Source organism: Dermacentor albipictus, chromosome 9 (genome assembly GCF_038994185.2).
Source record: "Dermacentor albipictus isolate Rhodes 1998 colony chromosome 9, USDA_Dalb.pri_finalv2, whole genome shotgun sequence".
NCBI lineage: Eukaryota > Metazoa > Arthropoda > Arachnida > Ixodida > Ixodidae > Dermacentor > Dermacentor albipictus.
This window is the reverse complement of record NC_091829.1, coordinates 111238594-111263893: the sequence shown is the minus strand read 5'-3', so window position 1 is coordinate 111263893 and position 25300 is coordinate 111238594. Positions and strand designations below refer to the sequence as shown.

The 25300-nt window shown below is 45.8% G+C and overlaps 1 protein-coding gene and 1 long non-coding RNA gene across 3 annotated transcripts in view; one reads left to right on the top strand and one right to left on the bottom strand.

Moving 5' to 3' along the window:
* The window catches only part of LOC139049624 (uncharacterized), an 81469-nt gene extending 71746 nt beyond the window's left edge, over positions 1–9723 (top strand). For both annotated transcript variants that reach the window (XR_011508436.1, XR_011508435.1), the window contains 2 exons: positions 8663–8821; positions 9261–9723. This is a non-coding gene — a long non-coding RNA (uncharacterized lncRNA). The remainder of the gene's footprint in view (positions 1–8662; positions 8822–9260) is intronic.
* A 6174-nt stretch (positions 9724–15897) lies between these two features.
* LOC139050183 (sphingomyelin phosphodiesterase-like) overlaps positions 15898–25300 on the bottom strand; it is a 46326-nt gene continuing 36923 nt past the window's right edge. Inside the window, exons 10-12 of the mRNA XM_070526390.1 lie at positions 24251–24443; positions 18229–18419; positions 15898–16196 (exon numbers count right to left, since the gene is read on the bottom strand). Of these exons, the coding sequence (XP_070382491.1) occupies positions 16088–16196; positions 18229–18419; positions 24251–24443 (493 nt within the window). The 3' untranslated portion in view covers positions 15898–16087. The remainder of the gene's footprint in view (positions 16197–18228; positions 18420–24250; positions 24444–25300) is intronic.

Here is a 25300-nt window from a genome sequence, read left to right as displayed (position 1 = left end):
AGAGAAGGCAGGACCAGATGAATGCTAAATTATTCCTGACACACAACTGTATGCAGTGTCTGAGCTCAAAACAGAAACAAAAAAGTGCTTGTTTTTTGCTGAAGCACAACGCGGCTCTAGAACAAGTACGCACATGGCAAGAATCGCTGGGAAGCACTCACTCAGGCTAACAAAATATACTCAACACAAAGCATAAACACAACAACGTAGCAATGCACGCGCGTAAATGAAAATGAGAAGTCAGAGCAGCGAACTCAGCAAAACCAACGAAACGAAAAAAAAAGAACGTCGAAACCATTCAACACGCTCACAGTAGGACATCTCTGTTTTAAGAAGTTTCGAACGCTGAATGACTAAATCAAACACCTTATGTGTGACGAAAACTGGTATGAATGGCCACTGGTGTTATGAAACATGGTAACGGTGCTTCGGAACGTGAAACGCCCGTCCTGTGCTGCTCTTGTTCGACTTCTGCCTTAGCGCTACAAGCGTATTTCGTAGCACGGTACTTGTTCGTCCAAATTTGAAATACTTCGACTACTTCTTAGTCGAGCTCTCTTTTGTTGTGAAAACTATTACAATGTCCTATTTCCGAGCGCCGAACGCGCTAATGTCTTGTATTACTGCAACGAACATGACAAAGTGGCCATCACGACTTCACCGTTAGCCACACAAGCGTTTATAGAAAGATGACATGGCAATAAGCTAATTAACTCGCCTAGCCTCTATTTTATTATTGAGAGGCTAGACGCGTTGGTACGACAAGACACGAAGATGATGACACGCTTGTATGTGTCCGCTACGTGTCTTGTTCTCCCAAAACTCTCATTTCCATATAATTGCTCGGCAGCCTCATGTTGAGACTCATGGCGTACTCGAAATGTAGACGCATGGTTTTACATGCCAACGAAAATGCGCTGTTGCAGAGGAAATGCCAAAAATTTTTATTACTTGCTCATAGTCAAGGAGAGCCTAGCCACAGTTGCCGAGTTCATACGGCACTACCGTACTTTGTAAACACTCAATATTCTTGCGTATCACTCCTAAGTTCGGTCGGCTACCGAATGTAACCACCCTGTCGAGTGCTGATAACTACGGATCATTTGATCTTGGGCCAACAATATGCCAAATTGTGCCTGAAGTGCAAATCCTTTTATGGCGTCACGACGATCCCCTGTCCTCTAGCTATTTTCATTGCTGCAAATAGGAATCGAGGTCTATCTTTCTGGACCAGCACCTCGAGAGGTGGTAGCGCAGAAACTGCCAGGAATCGAGGTGTCACAACAGCGTCGGTTAGCTGCATCCGCCAGCCGTAACCTACCGGGAACCAGGCGAACATGCATTTCTACCACAACGTCTTGACAATGCTTTTCAGGAGTTCGATATATATCGCTGAACTCTTGTGTGTGTTACCGATGTGGTGCTGCTAAGCACATAGCCCGGTCGGTTCTGTCGTCGGCGAACGAAGACATCGCAACACTAGCCACCATGAGTTTCTCGCGCCGTCTACCGCCACCATGACGATCGATAGTCTACAGCCGAATTCTCCAGGAGCACCTAACGACAGGATAACCGACATAGTGACTCCTTCGCTTTAGGGCTTTGTTTGACGCCACCGTCATCCAGGCACCAGCACTCGCCTTTACAGCGCTGGCACTGCTCCTCCCCTCCACCGTCGGGAAACTAACTGGCGGGACCGATGCGGGTAAGGTCACCTACAGAGATTCGCCTCTGACACATCCATCAGCTACAATGCTGAAAAACTAAATGCACGCGTCATTCGATTCATATATCCAACGACTTTAGTGAACAGTGGTGCGTCAATTTCGGTTATGAGTCTCTCGTGTAAGGTCTTCCTTTGCAGTAAGGTTATGTTTTTTTTTGTGTGTGTGCGATTTTTCCACATTTTGTGGTGTCGGCAGTGGAATACTTTTTTCTCTATAACTTTGTGCCGGCAACGTTCTTATGGCAGCAAAGGTGCTTTCGATGGAGTTATTCGTTCTTCTACGGCGCACACATACGATGTGCTTCTCTCCATGCTCGCGGCGCATTCGTCCAGTGCGGTGCCATTGAGCTTTCTGTGAGCAGTGACCTTCTTCCTGTCTTCCTTAATGAACGACCGCCTGAAGAAGACACACTCGTTGCTTCTACTGCATTCACGCTGACGCCGTGGTCCACCAGGTCCATTGTCGTATCTGCTCGCCTCTTCCGTATCTTCGTTTGACGATGTGGTTTACTCCCTTGCCGTTCCGTGTGCTAAAAAGACATTCAGGTGCATTAGCGCGTCGTTGTATCCTGTCAGTTAATAGCCGAGCCACGTTTTTGTTGGCATTTATTTGTTCACCAGTACTGGGTATATTTCCTCGATCTATGAAACTGGCTGTGTTGGATGATGCCACCGGAAATTTTATGGCGGCCATCAATGAAGATGCTAGTTTCACCACTTGCCTACATAGTTGCTCCTTCGAATAGTGTATTCTTTGCATAGTTAGTAAGACGGCGCGGGCAGATGACCGACAAACATTAGCCAATTTATTGGATAAACAAGCTTGCCTTAGTTGACTTATTTGAAAGTGAGAAGTGACTGTTTTACAGGCTTCCAGGGCTACCCACAGCCCTTCAAATCCGGTCCGATAAAACCCTTACCGAGTGTCCTCGGAGCAAAACGTTATAACCGAGCCAGGTCAGAATACGCTGCAGAAACGTGTCGTTCATAATGAGGATGACGTGGTTTTTAGTGGCGCGAGAACCATAGATGGCCAAAGAGCGCGCTGATTGAACAGTCATGCTACCCTTGGTCTTCGCGAGGTCCTGGGAGAGTTTTCATTGATTACAGACGATGAAACGTCATGAATGAAAAGTATGTACATCCCTTACCTAGGATTGACGGCGTCATTTTCTGCATTCGGCCTGCATTCAGCCTCTTACTTTTTCTCACTAGATGTACGTTCAGGCTTTTGGCAGATTACTATGCACCCTGTCAACCAGAAGACGACTTCATTTGCGACGCCCGATGGACTTTGGAAATTTAACCTTATTCCATTTGGTCTTTGCGACGGCCTCGCATCTTTCGAGATTTCACTACTTCAGTGTCGGAAATGAGAGGTCTGTTTGTGCCATCTAAATGATTTCAATTGCAGACGCACTTTCGATTAACATTAGACCCGCTTAATTGCACGTCGTTATATACCGTATCGAAAAGGCCCGCTTTGTTTTTAACTCCAAGAAGTCCTTGCTTGTTGAACGCTAGGTGATAGTACTTGGACTTTTCGTTCACGAAGATGGTGTGAGATCTGACACCCAAAAAATTGAAGTAGTGAGCGCCTCGAAGTCGCTCCAGTCTCTAAGAGAAGTCCACACTTTTCACAGATAAAGTTCTTACTTTCGACGTTTCGAAACATGATTCATGGATGTTGTGTATCTCGTGAGAAGGTTTTCGAGAAAATAGAGCCCATTCGAATGGCCTTCCGAACGTGACAGAGCCTTTTCTCAACTCAAGTTTTCGCTGACGTCAGAACCAATTCCTCGCCATTTCGATCCATCTGGTCCTAATCAAGTGTTCATTGATTCAAGCGGAATACACCTTTGAGTGATTCACGTTCTATACCGTAACAAGGAAGCGCATTACGTTGCCTATGCGAGTCATTCTCTAAGGAAGGCTGAACGCAATTACACTGTGACAGAAAAAGAATGTTTGGCGCCAGTATTTGCCGTTCGGAAGTTTCTCTGCTAACTCTATGGACCTCCTCTCACGATTATTACCGACCATCAGTCTTTATGCTGACTTCTTGCTCTCCGTCCCCCGTCTGGCCTACTAGTTGTTCCCGAGAATCTGCGATGTGATGCTCTCCGCCCCACGGGTGTGTGTAGGGGTGGGGGGGGGGGAAATGATGATCCAACATCAGGCCAGCTGGCCAGCACACTACATCGAAAACAGGAAGGCTTTTACCCGCCCAAAATGGGTTATACTACTAAACAATATATGTGTAACTGCGACCAATGCCAGCGTCACAAGTGACCTACAAGTGCAACACACGGCCTTGTTCATCCTGTTGCGCCGCCTACTGCGACTTTTGTGTCCCATGGGAATTTCTGTCTCATAGGAATTGCCTGTCTGTGAACTTCTCAGTTATAGCAGCTCCGGAGCTGGGGTTACGAAGGATTACACTCGCAATTCTAATCACCATTTCGTCGTCTGATGAGCGCATCAGTTTTCCTTTTAGGGTATATTTTCCTTCCTCGCGTTTCCTAACTCTAGTTGCATCCGGCTCATGACTGTCTGCTGTGCATCGACGGTGAACGCAAACGCGCCGCCGTGTTCACACTTGCCACTACCTACGGCTCTCGTCGCGCTAATCTGTGCGAAATGGACCATGACTGAAGATTGGGCTAGTTTATGAGACACTAAGAATGACACAGCATTGTAAAGATAAAAAAATTGCGTATCCCACTCACTGTGGGAATCCATGCAAACGAAGATTTGTACGCTGTTTCATTGATAATAATTAGCGGAGACGGTGGCTACGAGTGTGCAGCTTCTTCAGTGTTTAGTCCAATGCGGTATTGTTGAGTTGATATTACACGTTACCTTGCGTGCAGCACGGCTGTTTGTCAGCATTGTCCACAGAACACAAAGGGAGACGTGTTTGCTTCAGGCATTGTTGTGCGCCATTTTTCGTAATGACTGAGAGGGTTTAGCTTTATGACTACCTCGCATGGCCCTTTGCATCGAGGCAGAAGTGCTAAAGTTTAATTTAATTATGGGGCTGCACGTAATTCAATAATTCCTGGGTATTATTATAATTATTGCGATCATTAATGGTGCGGCCCGCGAATGTATGTACACAAATGTACGTATATATTGAATCCATGCATTCGCAGTTTTCACCACATTTCGCTGCGTAGCGGAGATGCTCCAGTTCCGCGCGACGCTTCTTTCGGGAGTAGGTGTCCTTGACGCTCAGTGCAGGCTTTGGAATCATTTTGCCAGCCTATGTTTACGTTCTGCTCCTGCATATGTGGCCGGCACGTTGTTGTGATTCTAGTTCCAAGCGCTTTCTACATGCTAAGGACGATTGTATATATATGGACACATACGCATAGTGTGAGGCTGCGCCAACCTTAGACCACATCTCATGGGCATGCAGGGCATATACACAAAAGACACAGACATCACGTAGCATACACAATGGGAGTAGGCACTGTCCAGTTCACAGAAAGAGGTCCAAAGGGCCATCATCCGACAGGCAAGACGGCCCGCAGAAGCCAGTAGGGCCCTTGTCTAGGGGCTTCACCCATTGAGCCTTTTATTCTTCAATAAATTTGTTCTTCTTCTTCTTAGACTATTCCAGCCCAGCACCCGACCTCCAATGCCCAGCACCTGCATTTTTGGCGCATAAGAAAGCAAGCACAGCACGTGCCGTACGCACCAACTGCAGCGCTGCCACGGCGATGCCGGCCGGGATACGCAGGGATGCGTAAGGTGCCTCGACGCCCTCCTCGCTCGTCGATCCGTACACAGTGGAGACAGTCGCGGCGTCTACTACGGCCTTGGGCACGCGAATGGCAGATGCCATATTATACGCCTTTGGTGGGCGCCGTAGGAGACATTGCCTGCGCTCGTATCCATGGGCCACTCAAGTTCCCAACGCCGTTGTAGGCGCCTAGGTGGTCTCCACCCTGTACGGAGCGGCGGGCGAGGAGGACATCGAGACACTATAGGGATGCGCGGAGGCGAGCGCCATGTGGTAGTGTTGCAAGCAACCGAGTGCCTCGCGCGAGCAAGACCAGGAGGCTAGGATCATCAGGTGGTGCTGCAAGATGCCCAGTAGTATCCGTGGCAAGACCACCACAGCAGCAGCGCCCGGGAAGTACACTCCAAGAAGAAAATGAGTAAATGGTGCATTGAGGTTACTCCTTTATGGGAGGAACCATCTGCCAGAAAGATTCCTCCCCTTATGGGGTAAGTACGACGGGATGAACTGTTACTTTCCATGCGGTTACTCCTTGGAGGACTAAAAGTTGTGCTTTTCCAATGCCCCCCAAGGAAGAAACAGTCAATCTTTCCGATACTCCGCAAAGGTAGAAATAATAAAATTAGGCATTTGTACCCTGATAAAAATTTGATGAGCTGAAAAAAAGGTGCCGGAAACTACGATTTGAAATCACGTCCTCGTACTCACAAGTCAGGCACTCAAACGTCTTCACGACGGCAGGTACGCTCACAGGACAGGATACTGACACAAGGTTAAGCATCGAAACGAAGGTGTGGCAATATCATAGCGACTGGGCATTTTGTGTATGTTATGCGGGGACAGTTTAACGTTGAGTGTACTTGCGACCATAAGCAACTGCGGAAATAAATCTGCTTGAGTATTCTTAGTACCCTTGTCACATTGTCCCGTTTAATGCCATTCGAATAGCATGACATTCACATCAAATGACATTGTTCGGCTGCTAAACAACGGTATTTAGTGCCATTGCAATCGAATGACTTCCGTTTTCAAATGAGTTCGAGAAACTGATTGGCCTTTGCATTCGAACCAACGACCGGCTTTAAGCCGGTTGTGTTCGAACCGAATGTACACTCGCTGCCCCAGAGACATTGACAGTGAATGTGACATTGAGCATGCGTAATTTCAGATGCTTTCATGTGAAATGGTAAATAATTTTTGTGCGTTTAAACGTAACTGTTACTTTAACGTGAGAACACCTGCATGGCAGGCTGTCACAAAATGGTTTCACTCTCCACCTCAGTGGCGTCTGGCCGCCGTCGCTTTACCGACTTTGCTAGTCGGCCATACTGTCAACAATCAGGGAGCTTGTGGGTGAGTGTCCGTAATTGCATCAGCAGCACGCGCACGTTGGGCCCAGGCGGGGACGTTCGCTCTCATTAGGTTAGGGGAGGACAACCCACACGACCTGGTGAAAGGCAAAGGGAATGACAAGGTGTATCCTGTGATTGCAGAAGAGCTGCGTAAGCACGGTATAGAGAAGAGCCTTAAGGAGACGAAGACGAAAATTGAAAACTTGGGCAACAAATACAGGCAAGGTTTTTTTTTCGATGCGCGTATTTGGGAAGGGAAAGGAATAAAGGAACTCTGTAGCTGTTTTCTAGCTTGGACGCGTATAAGATCACGTTTTGAAACCGAACAAACGAGGGTCGCTCTGTGTTCATTCTGTGCTGTCACGTCGAAAACTCTACCACTCGCACCTGTCCCTTGGCGTTGTAGGATTTATACATAGACGCGACGCGCTTTTTTTTTTCGCTGCGCCGCCCATACCATCACCGTACGCATTGTGCGTGTTGTTTTATAAGACTGTATTAGTACGCCATACTTTGCATACGCAACGGCTTTGCGTACGTAAGATCGCTACGTTCTGTAAAGTGCCTATGCGCATAACGCAGCACGAACGGTATATGATGCGTACGCGGCCGCTGCGTACGCACGCATCGAATTCTTCCTTGCGTACGTGGGGAGCCTTGCGTGCTGCTCTCCCGGTTCTGGCTTGTTCGGGAGAGTACAAGACAAAAGAGTTTCGCAAAATGGCGGCCTCAAAGGGGACCAGTGGATGGCTGTACTCTTCAGTAGCCTAGGTTTTCGATTTGCTGCTAGACGTGAACGCGCAGGAGCCATTCCTGGATCCTGCAAGCTGGGAATGCATAGCGAAAAATAGTAACTCTCTTTTTGGGAAAGTGTTCCGTGTGCGCTGTTTGCTCGAAAGGCTCGACTTTTTGTTGGCGCAGTTCGTCGCAAATGGCCGTGCCATCCTCAGAAAGTCAGTACTCGGTTTTTATTTTTCTCGCTATGATTGGTGAATTACATCCGCATTTAACATAGAGTCTTTTAAAGGCCTTGATACATTTCGATGTAATGTGAACGCGGAAACACGTTACATCGCGTTGGCGAGATCGACAGCGTCTATACATAGTATGCACGTGACGTCACATCCGCTGCTTCCGCTACCTTCCGCCATCTTGGGGTACCTTGTCAAGAGGCGCGCGCATAGGCCTATAGATTCCCCAAGATGGCGCTGCCGTAAACCGGAAGTCGCAGAGTATCCTTGAGTAACGTACGTCCATACCATGTATAGTCCGACTGATGGTTCGGCGCACTGGGGGATGCGGCCAACGCGCTCCGACGCGCACGGCGTCTAACAACGCTCTTCGGCTTACATGCATAGGCATTTGTCAGTACTAAATATTCTGACGTGACACGCGCTCCTACGTTCCGCAAAGCGCTGACGTGCTGCGTACGTATTATCAGGGTGTACTACTGAAACTGTCTATTGTAACTATTCAAGAAGCTGCATGGGGGTACACCGCCAAGTCGCACGAGGCCCTCTTGATCGAGTGCCAGCGAGATGCAATGTGCCCTGTGTGGCTCAGGCATTATTGTCACTGCGTTAATGGCATTAAAGAACTAGAATAAATATTGTGGAGCTAGTATACCCGTGCGCGTCAGCCAATTAAAAATATTCAGAGGTTTCACTACGTTGACGTTCCAAGCGCAAATTTACCGCTACTGTGCCGGTATTGCGCTCTTAATTTTTCATTGGCCGTTCTTGACAGTTGGTTTAGGGAACCTGTGGTGAAAAGATGCGAGCCTGTTTATTCACAACATAGTGTTAGCATAAATGACCTTTATCTCTGTTACTGCAGAGACATCAATAAGAAAAAGGGGACTGGGTGTTGCAAGACCACATGACCATTCTTTTGGGAGATCAACAAACTCCTACAAGCGCTGCCAATGAATGACGCACGCCTGCTGCAAGAAACAGCGTGCAGCGACAGCGGCACCGTAGAGCAGGAAGTGCAATGGTGATTGTACCTATATTTTCGAGCCCTGTTTGCAGTGGTGTCTTGAATTAGGTTCACTTCGAAAATCATAATGTTGCGCTAAAATATATTTCACACTAATTTCTTGATAGGGCTACTTTTGCCATCATCTGCAAAACCAATATTGTACAAACGTGCAATGGAGTTTAGCATCCATAACAGTAACAATATTCTGAATATCAACTTTAGTGGAGTAGTTAGCAGTTTTGAGTGCAATGTTTTCCTTGAGTTGGTTCGCCTAATAAATGGCCAGACGTTGTGGTGTGAACCTCTCCTCTTGTCCTTTGTGTTTTTGACTGGTTTTTTTCCTTCAAGTATGTACCAACTGGTCCAGATTTCAACCCTTCTGCATTGCATAACGAACCAATATACACAAGATTGACAGTTTTATTTTCAAGTTACGTTTATTTTTATGTTTCAGATCATATGGTGTATGGAAACGGAGAATACAGCGGATGAGGACGACAATGACTCCTTCATTTGCGACACAGCGTCTGTGGCATCATTCACAGCATCGCAGTGCTCAGAAAGCAGCAAGATTCAGAGCAAAGGACCCCCAGTGTCGTCTCCAGTGCAGTTCCAAGACAATTTCAATTGTGAAGCTTGGAGTACGATAGAAACAACAGCTGAAAAGAAATCCCAGCGGCAAAGCAAGCGCTGATGTCGCAGCTTGTCGAGGAGCAGCGACGCACGCCTTACTCTTCGGAACGTCGTAAAGAGAGGGAGCTGCAGGCGCGCAACCGACATACTGAACTGGATGAGGCTGCAGGGCAGCGGGAAAAATGACTTATTCTCTCACGTCTCGAAAAACTATCTCAAGGATAAGCAATCACCGGTACACGGCAACGTGGCAAATAAACAGTGTTTATTTTTTCTGTATTTACTTCAGGTGACTTTGTTTTCATAAACCATAGCTTTTTCCACTAAAGCATAGACTCGTAAGGCATGCTTACAAAAGCTCCGAAATATCCTCCGTATTGTTTAAGGTTGTGCGTTTAAGTTGTGCGTTCTGGTCAGTTTTCCAGAAGTACTGCGCAAGAGCAGCTCAGCAGCAGAAGTACTGCGCAAGAGCAGCAATTTGCACTGGATTTCTACTTTATGTATTACCAGGTATCATAAATGTGGCCTACGCCGCACAAGTGGCGGCCTTTCTCAAAAGCAGACGCAAAACAATACGTTTTGCTGTATGTCACGCCCCAAAACCCGCAGTGCGATATCAATGGAAGCTCTGTGAGCACCTTCGCCCGTCGTCTGCTTCATATGCCAGTGCTATGACTTCTGCCGTTCGCGGCGCTGTTCGTCAGCACGTCGCTGACTCACCGCCGGCGCGTCAGAACGGCAGGCCGGAGCCTGTAGCTGGGCTGGTATCTTCAGCTTATATTGAAATCTTTCTCGGCCTCTCTTTATTCCCTTCTGCAATACGCGCTGCTTTTCATCTCGACAAGTTTTATAGCAGCTGCACCTTACGCAAGTATATTGCACTCGACTAGGAACCTACGGGGCACTCAGTGGCGCTCGGTGGAGTTATTTTGAGACTGAGTGGATCTAAATGAGGAGGGACACTCAGCGTAGCGATGAAGGCGTTCCTTCGATCGCGCTTAGAGCTCCTTAATTGCGCACTAGTACTTTCCAGTGGAGGGCCGGATTATCTACAAGGGCAGTGCTGAAGACAGATTAGCTGTGTTGGTATCCCTCGATTGCGCTGTTACTTGCCTTACTTTCACACACCCGCCGCGGTTGCTCAGTGGCTATGGTGTTAGGCTGCTGAGCACGAGGTCGCGGGATCGAATCCCGGCCACGGCGGCCGCATTTCGATGGGGGCGAAATGCGAAAACACCCGTGTACTTAGATTTAGGTGCACGTTAAAGAACCCCAGGTGGTCAAAATTTCCGGAGTCCCCCACTACGGCGTGCCTCATAATCAGAAAGTGGTTTTGGCACGTAAAACCCCATATATTATTATTATTATTACTTTCACACCACGCGGCTTCGCTCATTACAAGCAAGCGCGACGCGTAGTTTTCAAAATGGATTCGGCGCTCCACAAACTAGCTCATCTAGCCGAAGGCTAAGAAACCAGGCACACTTGTGAGAATTGTGCTCGCAGTAACGAACATGGATGTCAACAAACATAATTTTAAAATTTTGAAGCGATACAACGCGTGGCCAATTATGCAAATATATGCTGCACCTCTTTACACTGTTTGGTTATTTTTCTACGCCGCTGCTCTTGTCTTCGTAAATTATATTAATGCGCAACAAAATCTGCCTGAGGTGCATTTTTCATTTCGTTGTGGAGTAGTAAAGAGGTGATGAAGTATACGTGACGTATTTAACACCGGGAAAGTTCAAACCATGTTTTGCTCGAAACGTCAAAGCTCACACTTTTGCGATGCTTAGGTGTTACTCATAAGTCAGTCATTCCGGCTTCTCATTCCGTCAAAGGAAACTCCAATAAGAACGTCATCTCTGTGGTGACGCTTGTCTTCATGTTCACGCTCACGCTCAGGCAAGCGCACATTCATGCTCACGCAAGCGCACATTCACGTACCTTCCTGTTTGCCCTATGTAAACTTCCCATGCGGAAGATGCGTGAATGTGCGCTTGCGTGAGCATGAATTATCAATTAGAAATAGAACGAATGGGCCCCTTCCTGTCCACTGCTTCGCGTGCACGTGCAAGCCGATCATGAAGGAAGTAAAGATTTTGGGCCGCTGCCGAGATAGTCGAGCCAGAGAGCTACTCGAGGCATACCATATTTGACAAAAGGGACAAGACTGTGCCAGTGACACCTCAGTTTATTTACACAACAGTGAGATGAGGTTTATTGACGAGCGTAGGTAGGTCGCGTTTTGCATATACAAGATTTTTCTTTTCTTTTATCTTTTCTTTTTTTCCCGCACGCGCACTGGTGTATCTCGGGGGTGTACTTATGTGTGGTCTTTGTGGAATAAACATTCGTGGCAAGTCTGCGCCCATCCTTGTCGCCTGCTGTCTCTGTGGTCCGTTTATTCGCGCAGTTATACAATGTTCGCTAATATGTACCAACTCGCCCAACAAGTTCTTCTAAACGACAGGATAACCGACGCAGTGACTCCTACGCTTCAAGTCGTTGTTGGCCGCCTGCATCCTACAGGCACCAACGCTCGCCTTCACAGCGCTGGCACTGGCCCTCCCATCCAGCATCGGAAAACTAACCAGCGCAACCGATGCAGGTAAGGTCACCAAAAGGGATTCGCCTCAGATACATCTATCAGCTACGATGCTGAAAAACAAAATGAAAAACTAAACAACACTGGTGCGGCAATTTCTGTTATGAGTCTTTTTTCGATTGTCTGCCTTTACACCAAGGTTATGTTTCTTTTCTTTTTTTTATACGAGTCCTCCAGATTTTGTGGTGTCGGCAGTGAAATACTTCATCCACTATGACTTTGAGCCGCCAACGTTTTGATGGCAGCAAATGTGCTTTCAAGTGAGTTCTTCGTTCTGCTGTGGTGCACACACGCGATTTGATTCTCGGTATTTACTTTCCTCCGTGCTTGGGCGCTTTCCTCCAGTGCGGTGCCGCTTAGCTTTCTTTGAGCAGTGAACTTCTTCCTGCCCTCATTGATTAACGGACGCATGAAGAAGACACACTCGTTGCTCCTACTGCATTGACGCTGGCGCCATGGTATCAAATCCGTTGCTGCATTTGCTCTTCGCTTCCGTATCTTCGTTTGACGACGTGGTTCACTCTCTTACCGTTCCGTGTGCTAAGACAGACATACAGGTTCATTAGTGCCTCGTTTTATCTTGTCTGTTAACGGCCGAGCCACGTTTCTGTGGGCAATTATTTGTTTATCAGTGCTGGATATACTTCATCGAGCTATGAAACTCGCTGTCTTGGATGATGCCACTAAACATCTTATGGCAGCCATCAATAGAGAAGCAAGTTTCAACACTTGCCAACATAGTTTCTCCTTTGAATAGCATATTCTGCGCATAGTTAGTAAGATGCTGTGGTCATATGAGCGACAAACATTAGTGAATTTAATGGATGGACAAGCTTGACTTCATTGGCTTTTTCGAAAAATGAGAAGTGACTATTTTACCGGCATCCCGAGCCACCCACAGCCCTTCTAATCTGCTCCGGTAAAACCCTTACCGAGTGTGCTCGGAGCGAAAACTTATTGCCAAGCAAAGTCAGAATACGCTGCAGAAGAGTGTCTTTGAGAATGATGATGATGATATGTGGTTTTTAGTGGAGCGAGGACCATGGATCGCCTAAGAGCGTGAATTAAACAGTCGTGCTACCCTTGATCTTCGCGAGGAAAAAAAAGGGTTTTGGGAGGTATTGCGTTGATTTCAGCCAATGAAACGCCTGAAAAAAAATAATGTACATTCGTTAGCTAGGATTGACGGTGTCACTTTCTGCCTCTTGCTTTTTCTCACTAGATATACGTTCAGAATAGTGACAGATTCCTATGCACCGTGCCAACAAGAAGACTTCTTTTGGGATGCCCAACGTACTGTGTCAATTTATTCGTATATCATTTGATCTCAGTGACTCCCCCGCTACTTTCGAGATATTTATGGACTCAGTACTTAGTTGTCTGAAATGAGGTATGTTTGTGCTATCTAGACGATTTCAATTTCAGACGTACTTTCGACGATCATTAGACCCGCTTATTGCGCCTTATGATATACTGCGTCGAAAAGGCCCTTTGTGTTTTAAACTCCAAGTAACCACTGCTTGTTGATTGAACTTGGTTGTTGTACTTGAACTCTTGGTTCACATAGATGGCATCAGGCCACAACCACGTGAAACTGAGGTAGTGAGCGCATTGAAGCCTAAGAGAAGACCGCACTTTTCACAGATAATGTTCGTTCTACGTTTTGTGCCTACATTAGCGGATGTTGTGTATCTGTTCACGACGTTTTTGCGAAAAGAAATCCAATTCGAATGGGCATCTAAATGCGACGGAGCATTTTCTCAACTCAAGTTCTTGATAATGTAAGAACCTATTTTTCGCTATTTCGATTCATCTGCTTTTACTGAAGTGCTCATTGATTCAAGCGGAACACGCCTTAGAGTTGTTTTAGTTCTATACCGTAATAACGAAGAGCAGTTCATTGCCTATGCATGTCGTCCTCTAAGGAAGGCTGAACGCAATTGCACTTCGACAGAACAAGAATGCTTGTCGTCAGTATTTGCTCTCTGCTAGTTTCGCTATTACCTCTTTGGACATCCGCAAACGATTGTCACCGAACATCAGTGTTTATGCTAGCTTCTTGCTCCCTGCCACCCATCTGGCCGCCTTGCACGTTGGGTTTTACGGATCCAAGAATACGGCTCTATTGTTTCGAACAAAAGTGGACCACGTCACGACGACGTTGATTGTCTTTCCTGGCTTCCTCTGGCCACGACGTATGGTGATGCGGAAACCTTCAACGCCTCCTTTGCGGCTGGCTCCCATACGTTTGCTGGCGTCCCCACGTTCAAGCCAATACAGCAAAGTGACTTATGTTTGGACCCCCTGTTCGTCGATTCCCGGTGTCCCAAAGCCAGTAGCGGCTTTTGTCTCCGCGATCAACTATTCTGTTATATAAATTATTCGGCAAAATACGCTTTATTTACTGGTAATTCCCGAAAATCTGTGATGCGATATTCTCTGCGCCATGAATGAGGATCCAACATCAGGCCATCTGGGATTCCCTCGCGCATCACATCGAAAACACGAAGGCTTTTACTCGCCTAAAATGGTTATACTACTAAACAGTATATGTCCAGCTGTGACAAGTACCAGCGTCACAAGCGACCCACAACCGCTACACATGGCTTTGGTCATCCTGTTGCGCCGCCTACTACGCTTTCCGAGCAAGTCGGTATCGACCTGCTGGGACCTTTTCTGCAGTCTGCGAACACCAATCACGGGGCCATTGTCTTTGTGGAACACCTTACTAGATCCATGGAAACCGCAGCGATACCTTCCTTGAAAGCTGCTTGCGTTACGACCTTTAAGTTACACTTCGTTGTTCTTCGGCATAGTCCACCCTGCGATCGTGGTTGACAATTTATCACCGACGCTGTTAAAGTGGTTCACCTCTGCACTTCACAGTTCCGCCACATAACACCGTACCATCCACAGACGATTCGTCTTGTCGAACGCACCAACCGCACCATGACTAACATGATGGCTATGCATGTGTCATCCAATCACCATAACTGGGACGGCATCTAACTGTTTAGGCACAAGTCCTACAATATCGCAAAACGCGAAGCCGCAGAGAAACACGAAACACGAACGTAGAGCACTTTGCTCTACGTTCGACTGCCTCTCAACGCTTTCGATACTGTGCTTCTTTCTACTGATCACACTAAGGACTCCATACTGAAAATGCCGACGATACCGATAACTCATTGCCCAACCTTTGTGCCGTGCTGATGAAGTCCGTCAACTCACTCGTGTGTGCACACTGGTGTCATGAGATCGTTCCAAATAAGAGTATGACCCCCACTACGTGCAAGTTTCACTCGAAAAAGGCACCTTCGCGGGGTTATGAACTCCTCAGTGCTGACATGGCTTATGTCAAAAGTGTTTCCCCCAGCACACTAGTCCCTTCACGATAGTTGACCCAGCCGTTCATTTAACAGTCGTGGTCGCACTTGTCACGTTCAGAAAAATTGCCGCTTTTCTAAGACTCGGTTTGTGCATGGTACACGCATCTCAAGTGATTTCGCTCATTTAGTCAGTCCTGACTCAGTGGGCTTCGTTTGCGAAACGGGGAATGTAACGCTCTAGTTTCGGCGAGACAAAGACGAAGGCAACGGATCTTGGGCGTTGCGCGCAGCACTCAATGACTGATTTCTGGAAATCTTATTAATTGATCTGTGATTATGTGTGCCTCATCTGTGACAGTATGATTCAACATGCGCTTCTACGGGGTGCCCAATATAGCGCAATCAGCAATTAGGAAGAATCAGCGAACTAGGCTTCATCTCTTTTCAACCATAAAGAAAGCACCAGAACTATTTTGTAGCAGTAAGGACAACAAATATCCATAGCGCAAGATGTTTAATGACTTGATGATCGAGAGCGATGTCATAGAATGGCAAGTGACCCAGCTTTGTGACGTTCCAGTGTAAGTTCAGCATCGAATGGTCTTCCTGGTTTCCGCATACCTTCATTTTGATGTCACTTGAAGGTGTCTCGCTAGACGCAAGAGAGTCTTCACCACTGAAAACCTGTGGCGTTTATCGCGGAATTGCCTAGCACCGCTTCAGGCCCGTGGAACTCGCAGTCCTTTGCTCGCATAAAAGCCTCCTCCGGCACGAACCATTGCAGTGCTTCTTCTGCGGCTCCCCCTTGCAGTAGAATCTGCAAATGTGAGAAAATATTTTAGCAAGGTGCAGCTTTCGGCGAGTTAGTTCTGTGCTATTATGATGACCAGCGGGTGCGGCGAGACAAAAGCATACAGAAGGAAAAGGAGGGTGATAAAAAAGAAAAGTGGCGGTTATTTTGTATATTGGCGGCCTATCACACAGGCTAGAAATTATTCGGAAAAGGGCCAATGTTTAGGTGCGTTTTCTCCTCCCGATAAGTTTTCACGCCAGTGCAAAGTCGCTTATGGGTCGGTGAAAAACGATCGCTGCAAAGCCAACCACAGAAGCGAGTTTGTTTCGTGCGCCGTTGATGCGACCTTCGTGATCCCGCTTTCCCGTAGGTAGAAGCGTGTGGAACAAACGAGCATTCATGTCTGAACGATAGCTTGCGCAAACATGGCAACAACGCACGTACAATTTTAGGGGTGGGAGGGGGGGGGGGCAATATTCCACTGTGAACAGTGCGGATATCAACCCCAATTCAAGCCACAACAATCATTGGATCGATGAATCGATGAAACTCAGGAAATTGGTCAGTCTAGAGAAATCATTAGGCTAGAGAATGGTTACACGATCATCCCCTGGTTGTCGCTGTCCGAAAGAGAACTAGTTATATTTCCCGTGTGCGATAGGTTCCGTTCACGGACCATGTCATTTCATCCAATTTGATTTGTTTAGTGGACCGACTTTCTTGGTTTGCTTCTTTCCTAAACTGCACTCAGCCTTAATGCCTTGTTTTTTTATGCGTGTCGTTGGTAGGTGACGTAGGGATATAAACATACGCTTGATTATCAGTCAAAGCAGTTGGAAGTATAGCGCCCGGCCTCATCACTAGGCGTGCTTTTTTTCGGCTCTTATAACTTGCTGGTCTCCATGATAACGTAGCCGAAATAGCTTCGATCTTTTACAGTCGCCCATTTTAAGGCGCTCCGGTATACATTCACTCTTGCGAAACTGTCTGCCATGTGCAGAGGAGGTTATCAGGCTAGCAGTGCAAAACAAAGTAAGCCCTGCTCCATGATCGCCCAAGAAATCAACATAGCCGGGTGCATCTTTATGGGTCTTCGAAGATGTAGTTCATTCTATGGCGTCAGCACACAGTGCACGGCATTCTATAAGAACAAGCGGCAAACTCATCGTTACTTTATTAATACTGCCGCAATTTTAACAATTTCTGGTGCATTATGAAATGCCTCCAATGAGAAAATTAAAACCTTATTTAGTTAACATCCTGTGCTTCGCTTCAGCGTCTCGTCCCTTCATAGGCGAAAGTATATTGCTCTTTTGTATACAGCTCTTACATACTTTCAACATATCCATGTTGTTATTGCTCCTGCTAGTTCTGCCATATGTAGAGCGCATGAACTCACTCGGGCAATAATATGCAGTTACCCTTAATTTTACTGCTTAAGAACATGGTCATGAATATAGAAAACAAAGATCTATTTAGTCTGCGCTGTATTCAAAAACCCTATGTATTATTTAAACAGTTCGGATATAGAGACAATTAAATATCTTCATTGAATAAAATTAAAATGAAACTCTGGGTTTTACGTTCCAATACCACGACATGATTACTAGGCATGCCGTAGTGGGGAGCTCCGGATTAATTTTTCACCTTCTGGGGTTCTTTAAATGGCACCCAACGCACGGCACACGAGTGTTTTTTTCATTTCACTCACATCGAATTACAGCTACCGCGGCCGAAGGAATCAAATCCCGGAGTACAATAATGTACGGGCGTTACAGGACCACCTCGAAATTCACTGTCTCTGGGCGATAATCCGTACGCCTGTCGTCTCCGTCGCGCGAAGTGCAGTTTAGATGCGCTGCTAAATTCCGAACGATCAGGCCACGTCGGGCTTCAAAATTTCTAATAGCTAGAATGTTTCGCTTCACCAAACATCATCCTTCATTCGTTTATAAATTTAACGTTGTGGAGAAGCCGGTGGCACATTGTGCTCGCTGCCAATATTTCCGATCTATAGTAAGTAAGTCAGTCGTAGCCATCTTTGAAGGAGGCGCACCTGTAGAATTTGTTGAAAAGTTCGTCGTCATGCTCCATCTTTCCGAGCGCCGCGTCCCACTGCTGCGGTTCGAGACTCGTCAAGTTGTAAGCGGCACGCGCGCTGTACTCGAGCTCCCACTGAGGTGGCATGTCGGGTCGTGCGTTGGCCACGGTCAAGTTCAGCAGGTGCGTGTGGTGGTCCAGGAGTGACTTCGAGTGCATCCATGCAGTCAGAAAAAACGTAAACGGTCAATGAGGCGCGTTAATATATATGCAGAAATTGGGCAATCAAACATAAGTGCTCGCAGAAACAACAGCGCCAGAAAGTCAGTGACGCACTACCTCTCCACACAGAATCAATATCGCCGCAAACGCATTTTTATAATGGCATGCTCTGTATATTTCACGCAATTGGCGCGAGTAGTAGAGACGCGCATTCTTGAATACGTGTACAAAAGAAAGGGAAAGAGGAACGCAATCTAGCAGGTGTTCGATTTCTAACTTTGTCATGATATTGTCAATTAGGAGGCTATAAACGGCTTCGCATCATCGATGGTGGCCAGTGGGCCAGGCAGCAGCGCACCGAATACCATGCTGAAACCGTCCTGCCTTCTTGCGCAGGTTCTTGCTGTCTGCCTATCAACGCAAGTTTCATCGCATTCACCTGCCCCGGGTGAATGGCATGCCAACTACAACATTGATTTGATCTGGCCTCTATCTTTTCCTGACGACCACTACCACATCATCGAGATCTTCATATGCTCTCCGACACTCGTGACCTTCCCCGTGGACCATGTGACTGCACGGACGGCTATAAACGGCTTCGCATCATCGATGGTGGCCAGTGGGCCAGGCAGCAGCGCACCGAATACCATGCTGAAACCGTCCTGCCTTCTTGCGCAGGTTCTTGCTGTCTGCCTGTCAACGCAAGTTTCATCGCATTCACCTGCCCCGGGTGAATGGCATGCCAACTACAACATTGATTTGATCTGGCCTCTATCTCTTCCTGATGACCACTGCCACATCATCGAGATCTTCATATGCTCTCCGACACTCGTGACCTTCCCCGTGGACCATGTGACTGCACGGACGGCTATAAACGGCTTCGCATCATCGATGGTGGCCAGTGGGCCAGGCAGCAGCGCACCGAATACCATGCTGAAACCGTCCTGCCTTCTTGCGCAGGTTAGTTCCTACTTGCCAACTAAATGCTATAGAAGTGACAACCGGTCTCTTTTGCTGCTGCCCTGCCCACTGTCCACCGGAAGGCGGAAACTTGAATTACTGGAGTCTTTATCTGAATGCTTTTCTATGTTTTGCTTATTGATACGTGCGGGAGACGTTGAGCTTAATCCTGGTCCAACCACCCGCTCCGAATCGCTTCTCGACATGGAAAGCTTGCCTGATGATCCCAAACAGCAAATGCCAATTATCTTCCAGTTTCTAAAGGAAATTCATGCGCGCTCATTGCAATCAAGTAAAACTCACGCAGAGCTTGCCGCTGATATTAAAGCAATTAAAAACCGACAAAAAAGTATTGAAGCCAAACTAGCGGCATTTCAGAATCGCTTGGACACTTTGGAACAACAGGCGAAACAGGCTCAAGACCTGTCACAAAAAATGTCTTGCCTTACTGAACAAATCCCAGATTTATCCTCGCACAAATACACATTTCAGTCACGATTTGACGAAATGGAAGACCGGTCACGTCGCGACAACCTAATTTTCTATGGCCTCCTCGATTCCAAAGAATCTTGGAATGACACTGAAAAAAAGTTAACAGATGCAATAATTTCGGTGCTTCCCTCATTTTCTGCGATTTCATCCAGCGTGCTCACCGGTTAGGTTCAATCACTCCTGCCAAACCGCGTCCCATTATTGCTAAGTTTTCCAAATTTAAAATTAAGGAAAAGGTGTTATCACTGCGAGAGCAATTCAAAACAAATAACATATCCATCAGTCAGGACTTTTCACCCGGAACCCGCGTAGCTAGAAAGAAACTAAAGGAATTTGCTCGTAGCCAACCACAATCGTCCTCGTCCCAGCTGCGTTACAACAAAATGTTTTTAAACAAAAAATGCTTCATGTATAATCCTGCCTCCGATAAGGTAGAAGAAATCGAACTACGTGGAAGGCCTGCTCCTACTACACCTAACCCCGGCAGTTCAAGCTAGGTTAGCGCGAGGGGTGATGGGCACTTAAGCTGTTCTCGTGTAACTGTCCTTTTTACTAATGCAAGAAGCGTACTAAACAAATATAACTCCTTATCATCCGCAATAGACACACTTTCTGCTCATATCATTGCACTGACCGAGACCTGGCTGCATGATAACGTTCAAGATGTGGAAATCTTCCAAGATGCATACCGTTTCTGTATTTATCGTTGTGACAGAGATGCGCGCCGTGGTGGCGGTGTGCTCGTCGCTGTCTCTAAAGATTTTTTATCATCGCGCATTGACGTCAACACCAACCTAGAAATCATCTGGGTGTCTTTAATAATTGGCCATCAAAATATAGTCATTGGCATTTGTTACCGTCCTCCCACATACACTGATTCTTTTGTCCCGGAACTTCATGACAGTATTAATGATATTTTCTCACGTTTTCCTTTATCTCCCATATTTTTATTCGGCGACTTTAACTTTCCTAACATAATGTGGAACACAGAACCAGCTGCTATGTCACCATTTTCCTCTCAAGCTCACGATTTTTTAGAACTATGCTCTACGTTTTCATTATCGCAGTTAACCACTCAAGCTACTAGAATCACACCTGTCTCAGCCAACACCCTTGATCTAATCCTTACAACTAGACCTGACCTTGTTTCTAGTATTTCTTATTTACCAGGCATAAGCGACCACTCGTTACTTTCCTTTTCCATTGATGCACACGTTCCAAAAAACAGCAAAATACGCAAGACAGTTCGTGACTATGCTAGAGCTAATTTTGAGGCAATCAACAAAGAATTAGCAGATTTCACTAACACATTTCTGACTAACTTTGATGAACGTTCTATTCAACATAACTGGGACATGTTTTCAACAAAAGTAAACAAATTAATTGAAAAATACATCCCTGTTCGTATTATCACGTCTAATCCTCGAACACCATGGTATAACTCCCATATCAAACGGCTTTCTAATCGAAAGAAACGTCTGTATCGCTTGGCCAAATTATCATCCTCAAACTCACGCTGGACGGCCTATAAAACTGCATCTGATACTTACATTGCAGCATTGAAGGAAGCTAAAGATAACTTCATGTCGAATACCTTACCCGAACTTCTGAATTCTAATGTTCGAAAGTTTTGGCGTATGATTAACCCCAGTCTTGATAACTCCATTGCCTTGGTAGACACAGCTGGCAACCCCGTCCCACCTAACCAATGTGCTACTATTCTTAATGACACCTTCTCAAGAAATTTCTCCGTAGCTACAAATACTAATCTTCCAGACACTTTTCGTTACAGTTACCCATTCATGCCTCCCATTATTGTTGACACGGCTGGAATTACGAAACTCATCAATAACTTAGAGCACCATTCCTCCCCTGGTTATGATTCTATTGATTGCAAATTTCTTAAAAATACTTGTGTCTACAGCTCAATCATACTAACAAAAATATTTCAGCAATCACTTGACACATCAACTCTTCCATCCCAATGGAAAATTGGGAAGGTGGTTCCAATATTCAAATCGGGCAACAAAAGTTCACCATGTAATTATCGACCCATTTCCATTACTAGCACATGCTGCAAACTCTTAGAACATATTATATACTCGAACCTTGGCGCCTTTCTCGAATCTAACTCCTTTTTCTCACCAGCTCAACATGGCTTCCGGAAATCATTTTCGTTTGAAACGCAGCTCATATCATTTACTCATAAACTGCACCGCATTCTTGATCATTCTTCGTTAGCTGACTGTATTTACTTAGATTTTTCTAAAGCATTCGACAAGGTCTCCCACATACTTCTTTTTCATAAACTTAGTCAACTTAATATCGATAATAGTCTTTATTTGTGGATCAAAGATTTCCTTTCAAATCGTACCCAATTTGTCGTAGCCAACGAACTTTCTTCTAACCAATGTCCTGTCCAATCTGGAGTCCCACAAGGATCCGTACTAGGCCCCCTTCTTTTTCTCATTTTCATTAACGACCTTCCTTCTTTAGTTTCTTCTAATATTAATCTTTTCGCTGACGACTGCGTTATTTTCCGTGAAATAGTTACTGATAACGATATTAACATTCTCCAGTCATATTTAAATTTTATATCTCACTGGTGCAATACCTGGCTAATGGAATTAAATATTAACAAATGTAATGTGATGCGTATCTCTCGCGCATCCAGTAGTCCTGTTCCATATTACCTAAACAACTGTCCTTTAACCGCGGTTTCCTCCTATAAGTATTTAGGCGTTCATATCACTTCTAATCTAAGTTGGTCTCTGCATATTGAGAAGATAATTAACAACGCTAACCGCATGTTAGGTTACTTACGCCATAACTTTTCTGCTGCCCCTTCGTCTTTAAAGCTCTTATTATATAAAACACTCATTCGATCTAAATTAGAATACGCCACTCCAGTCTGGGATCCAAGCATTAACAATTTGGTTGACTCACTAGAAATGGTGCAGAATCGCTCTACTCGCTTCATCTGTTCCTGTTATAACCGCACTGCTAGTATAACTTCTATGAAATCTGATATATCTCTTCCATCCCTAGCATCCCGCCGAAAATATTTTCGCTTGAACTTTTTCCATCGGCTTTACTATCACCCTACCCTCCGTGACGAATTCATTCTTCAGCCACATTATATATCTAACCGTGTTGACCATCGCTTTAAGGTTGGTATCGAGCCATGTCATACTAAAACCTTTCTTTACTCTTTTTTACCTCGAACTTTACAAGACTGGAATCACCTTTCTTCCGACATTGTTTCCATTAATGATAATACCCGATTTAAACATGCCTTAGCTAACATTGTATAATTAGGATTTACCATACCTTAGCATGCTTTGTGATATGTTTATTATGTTCATTATTATTTTGTTATTATGTTACTATGCACTGTGTTTATTCTCTACCCACTCCCCTCTGTAATGCTTCGGCCCTGAGGGTAAAATAAATAAATAAATAAATAAATTAGCCTTATGAAGTAATTTTGTCCATGAAGACAGTCCCCATAGTTCTGATTCTTACTTCGGAAACGCGCTCTCTTTTTTGTTCCCGCTTATTGAAATAGTGTTGTGGTGTGACACTTTCTCAAAACTGGTTTTCTGAGCATAAAGATTTGCGAATGACATCCGCGCGCAAAGGAACACGGAAAAAAGGTACTTGTTTGTGGTAAGTTATCAAACATTTTTCTCTCCATTGAGCTGTTCAAAACCTGTAATTACCTGTCACATCATCACATCAGCTCACATCCTTAAAGACCCCTTTCGAGTGTATTGCGTAAGGGGTGGATTTCAGTGTTGCCCCATGACGTCGGTCAGTCGAAAAGGGGGAAACAGGAAACATCATTGACAGGTGGTTCGAGGACTTTGATAGCCAAAGCCATCCCATTGTGCTGCTGCGCGGATAGAAAACGAGAATAATGCATTTGTATGAGTACGTGAGCGGGCGCTCCTGGATGGGCCGGTACGATGAGATATGCACCCTCACGGTAAAGGAGGCTGGTTGGTGCAAAGAGCAGTATGAAATAACTCGTATCTCCCAGTGATGAAATAGTAACCATTAGGACGTGTCATGTACGTAACAACATGCTATCCATAATCTCAGTGCGGCCACTTTTTTTCTGGTAATGGCTGTTGATTACCACCTTCATTTTAAACTTCAGCATCGCTCCACAATTTTCAGTGTTCTCAGCAGTTACGTAACAAATTATCGGGGAAGAAGCTATAAAATGGGTTTGCAATTCTTGTGTGCATCTGCAGCAATACTGAAAACATTGTTATTTACAGTGACACAATGTTCAAACGACTAAACCTCTCGCAGCATCACTAGGTGCTGGTTAGCAGCCAAGTACTGACTGAACTCACCCAGGAGGCTCCGGGATAGCCGCCGTCCACAGTGAATACCCGGAAGGCAGGGTGACCCGAGCCGTACGTCGTGAGGCTTGGCCCGAGGTAAGCCACGCCGAGTGCCCGCTTGGCGTCCTTCGAGTCATAGGCCACCTCAAGTTCGTCAGCATGCGTGTGTCCGAAAAACTGACCACGCACTGTGGATTCATACCTGTGCACAGAAATAGCCGAACGAGGCGATCGGCACGCATTGTAAAGACAAGAAATCGGTCATTCTCGTCAGTAGACCGTGCGTGCGGAGCACTGCTATGTTTAAGTGTTAGGCCTTTTCTGCTTTGTTTTTATGCGTCACAAACATGCTACACGTGCACAATACAGAGATTAGAGCTCACTTGAAAGTCTTTGGTACTTTTTAAAAGCTTTACGCCACCCAATATCATCAACTTCGTAAGAACTGATCAATTGAAAACGTTCCCTTACGAACTACACACTACAGTAGGTTTTGCGAAAACGATGCCTTGTGTCACAGAATACTCTGCTGAAATAGTTACCATGTGGATGTATCGTAATAGTACTATACTTCTATTACTATCACGGGCTCGATAACATGTATAGCGAAAAACGGTTCCTCACCTCCAACACAGAGCGAATGAGGCTATTTCGGCAGTGCTTAAGTAAATATAACAAGGAGGACATTTTCTTTTACCCTGATGCTGAATGGATTGCGCAACATTAGCAGGGACATATGTTCTCAGTTTCCAGCTAAATGTTTCACTCACTACTGTTCCCGCGTGTTATTCTCATCCTCTGCTTCATTGTGCGTTGCGCCATGAATGCATAATCACTGGCCTGGTAATCTGCGTTATCACATTTCGTCATGTATTGTGTAAGTGATCAGGACACCTCGCCGAAGTAGCACCAGAACACACGCTATAGGTACAGGAGAACCACTAACATTTATACGACCCTTGCATTCAGGAGCCAAAGTGGCGATGACCACAAGCTTTCTGCTTTCTGAGCATTATCAGGAAACCTTGTAGTAATGATATTTCGTCAAGCAGAGGGTGC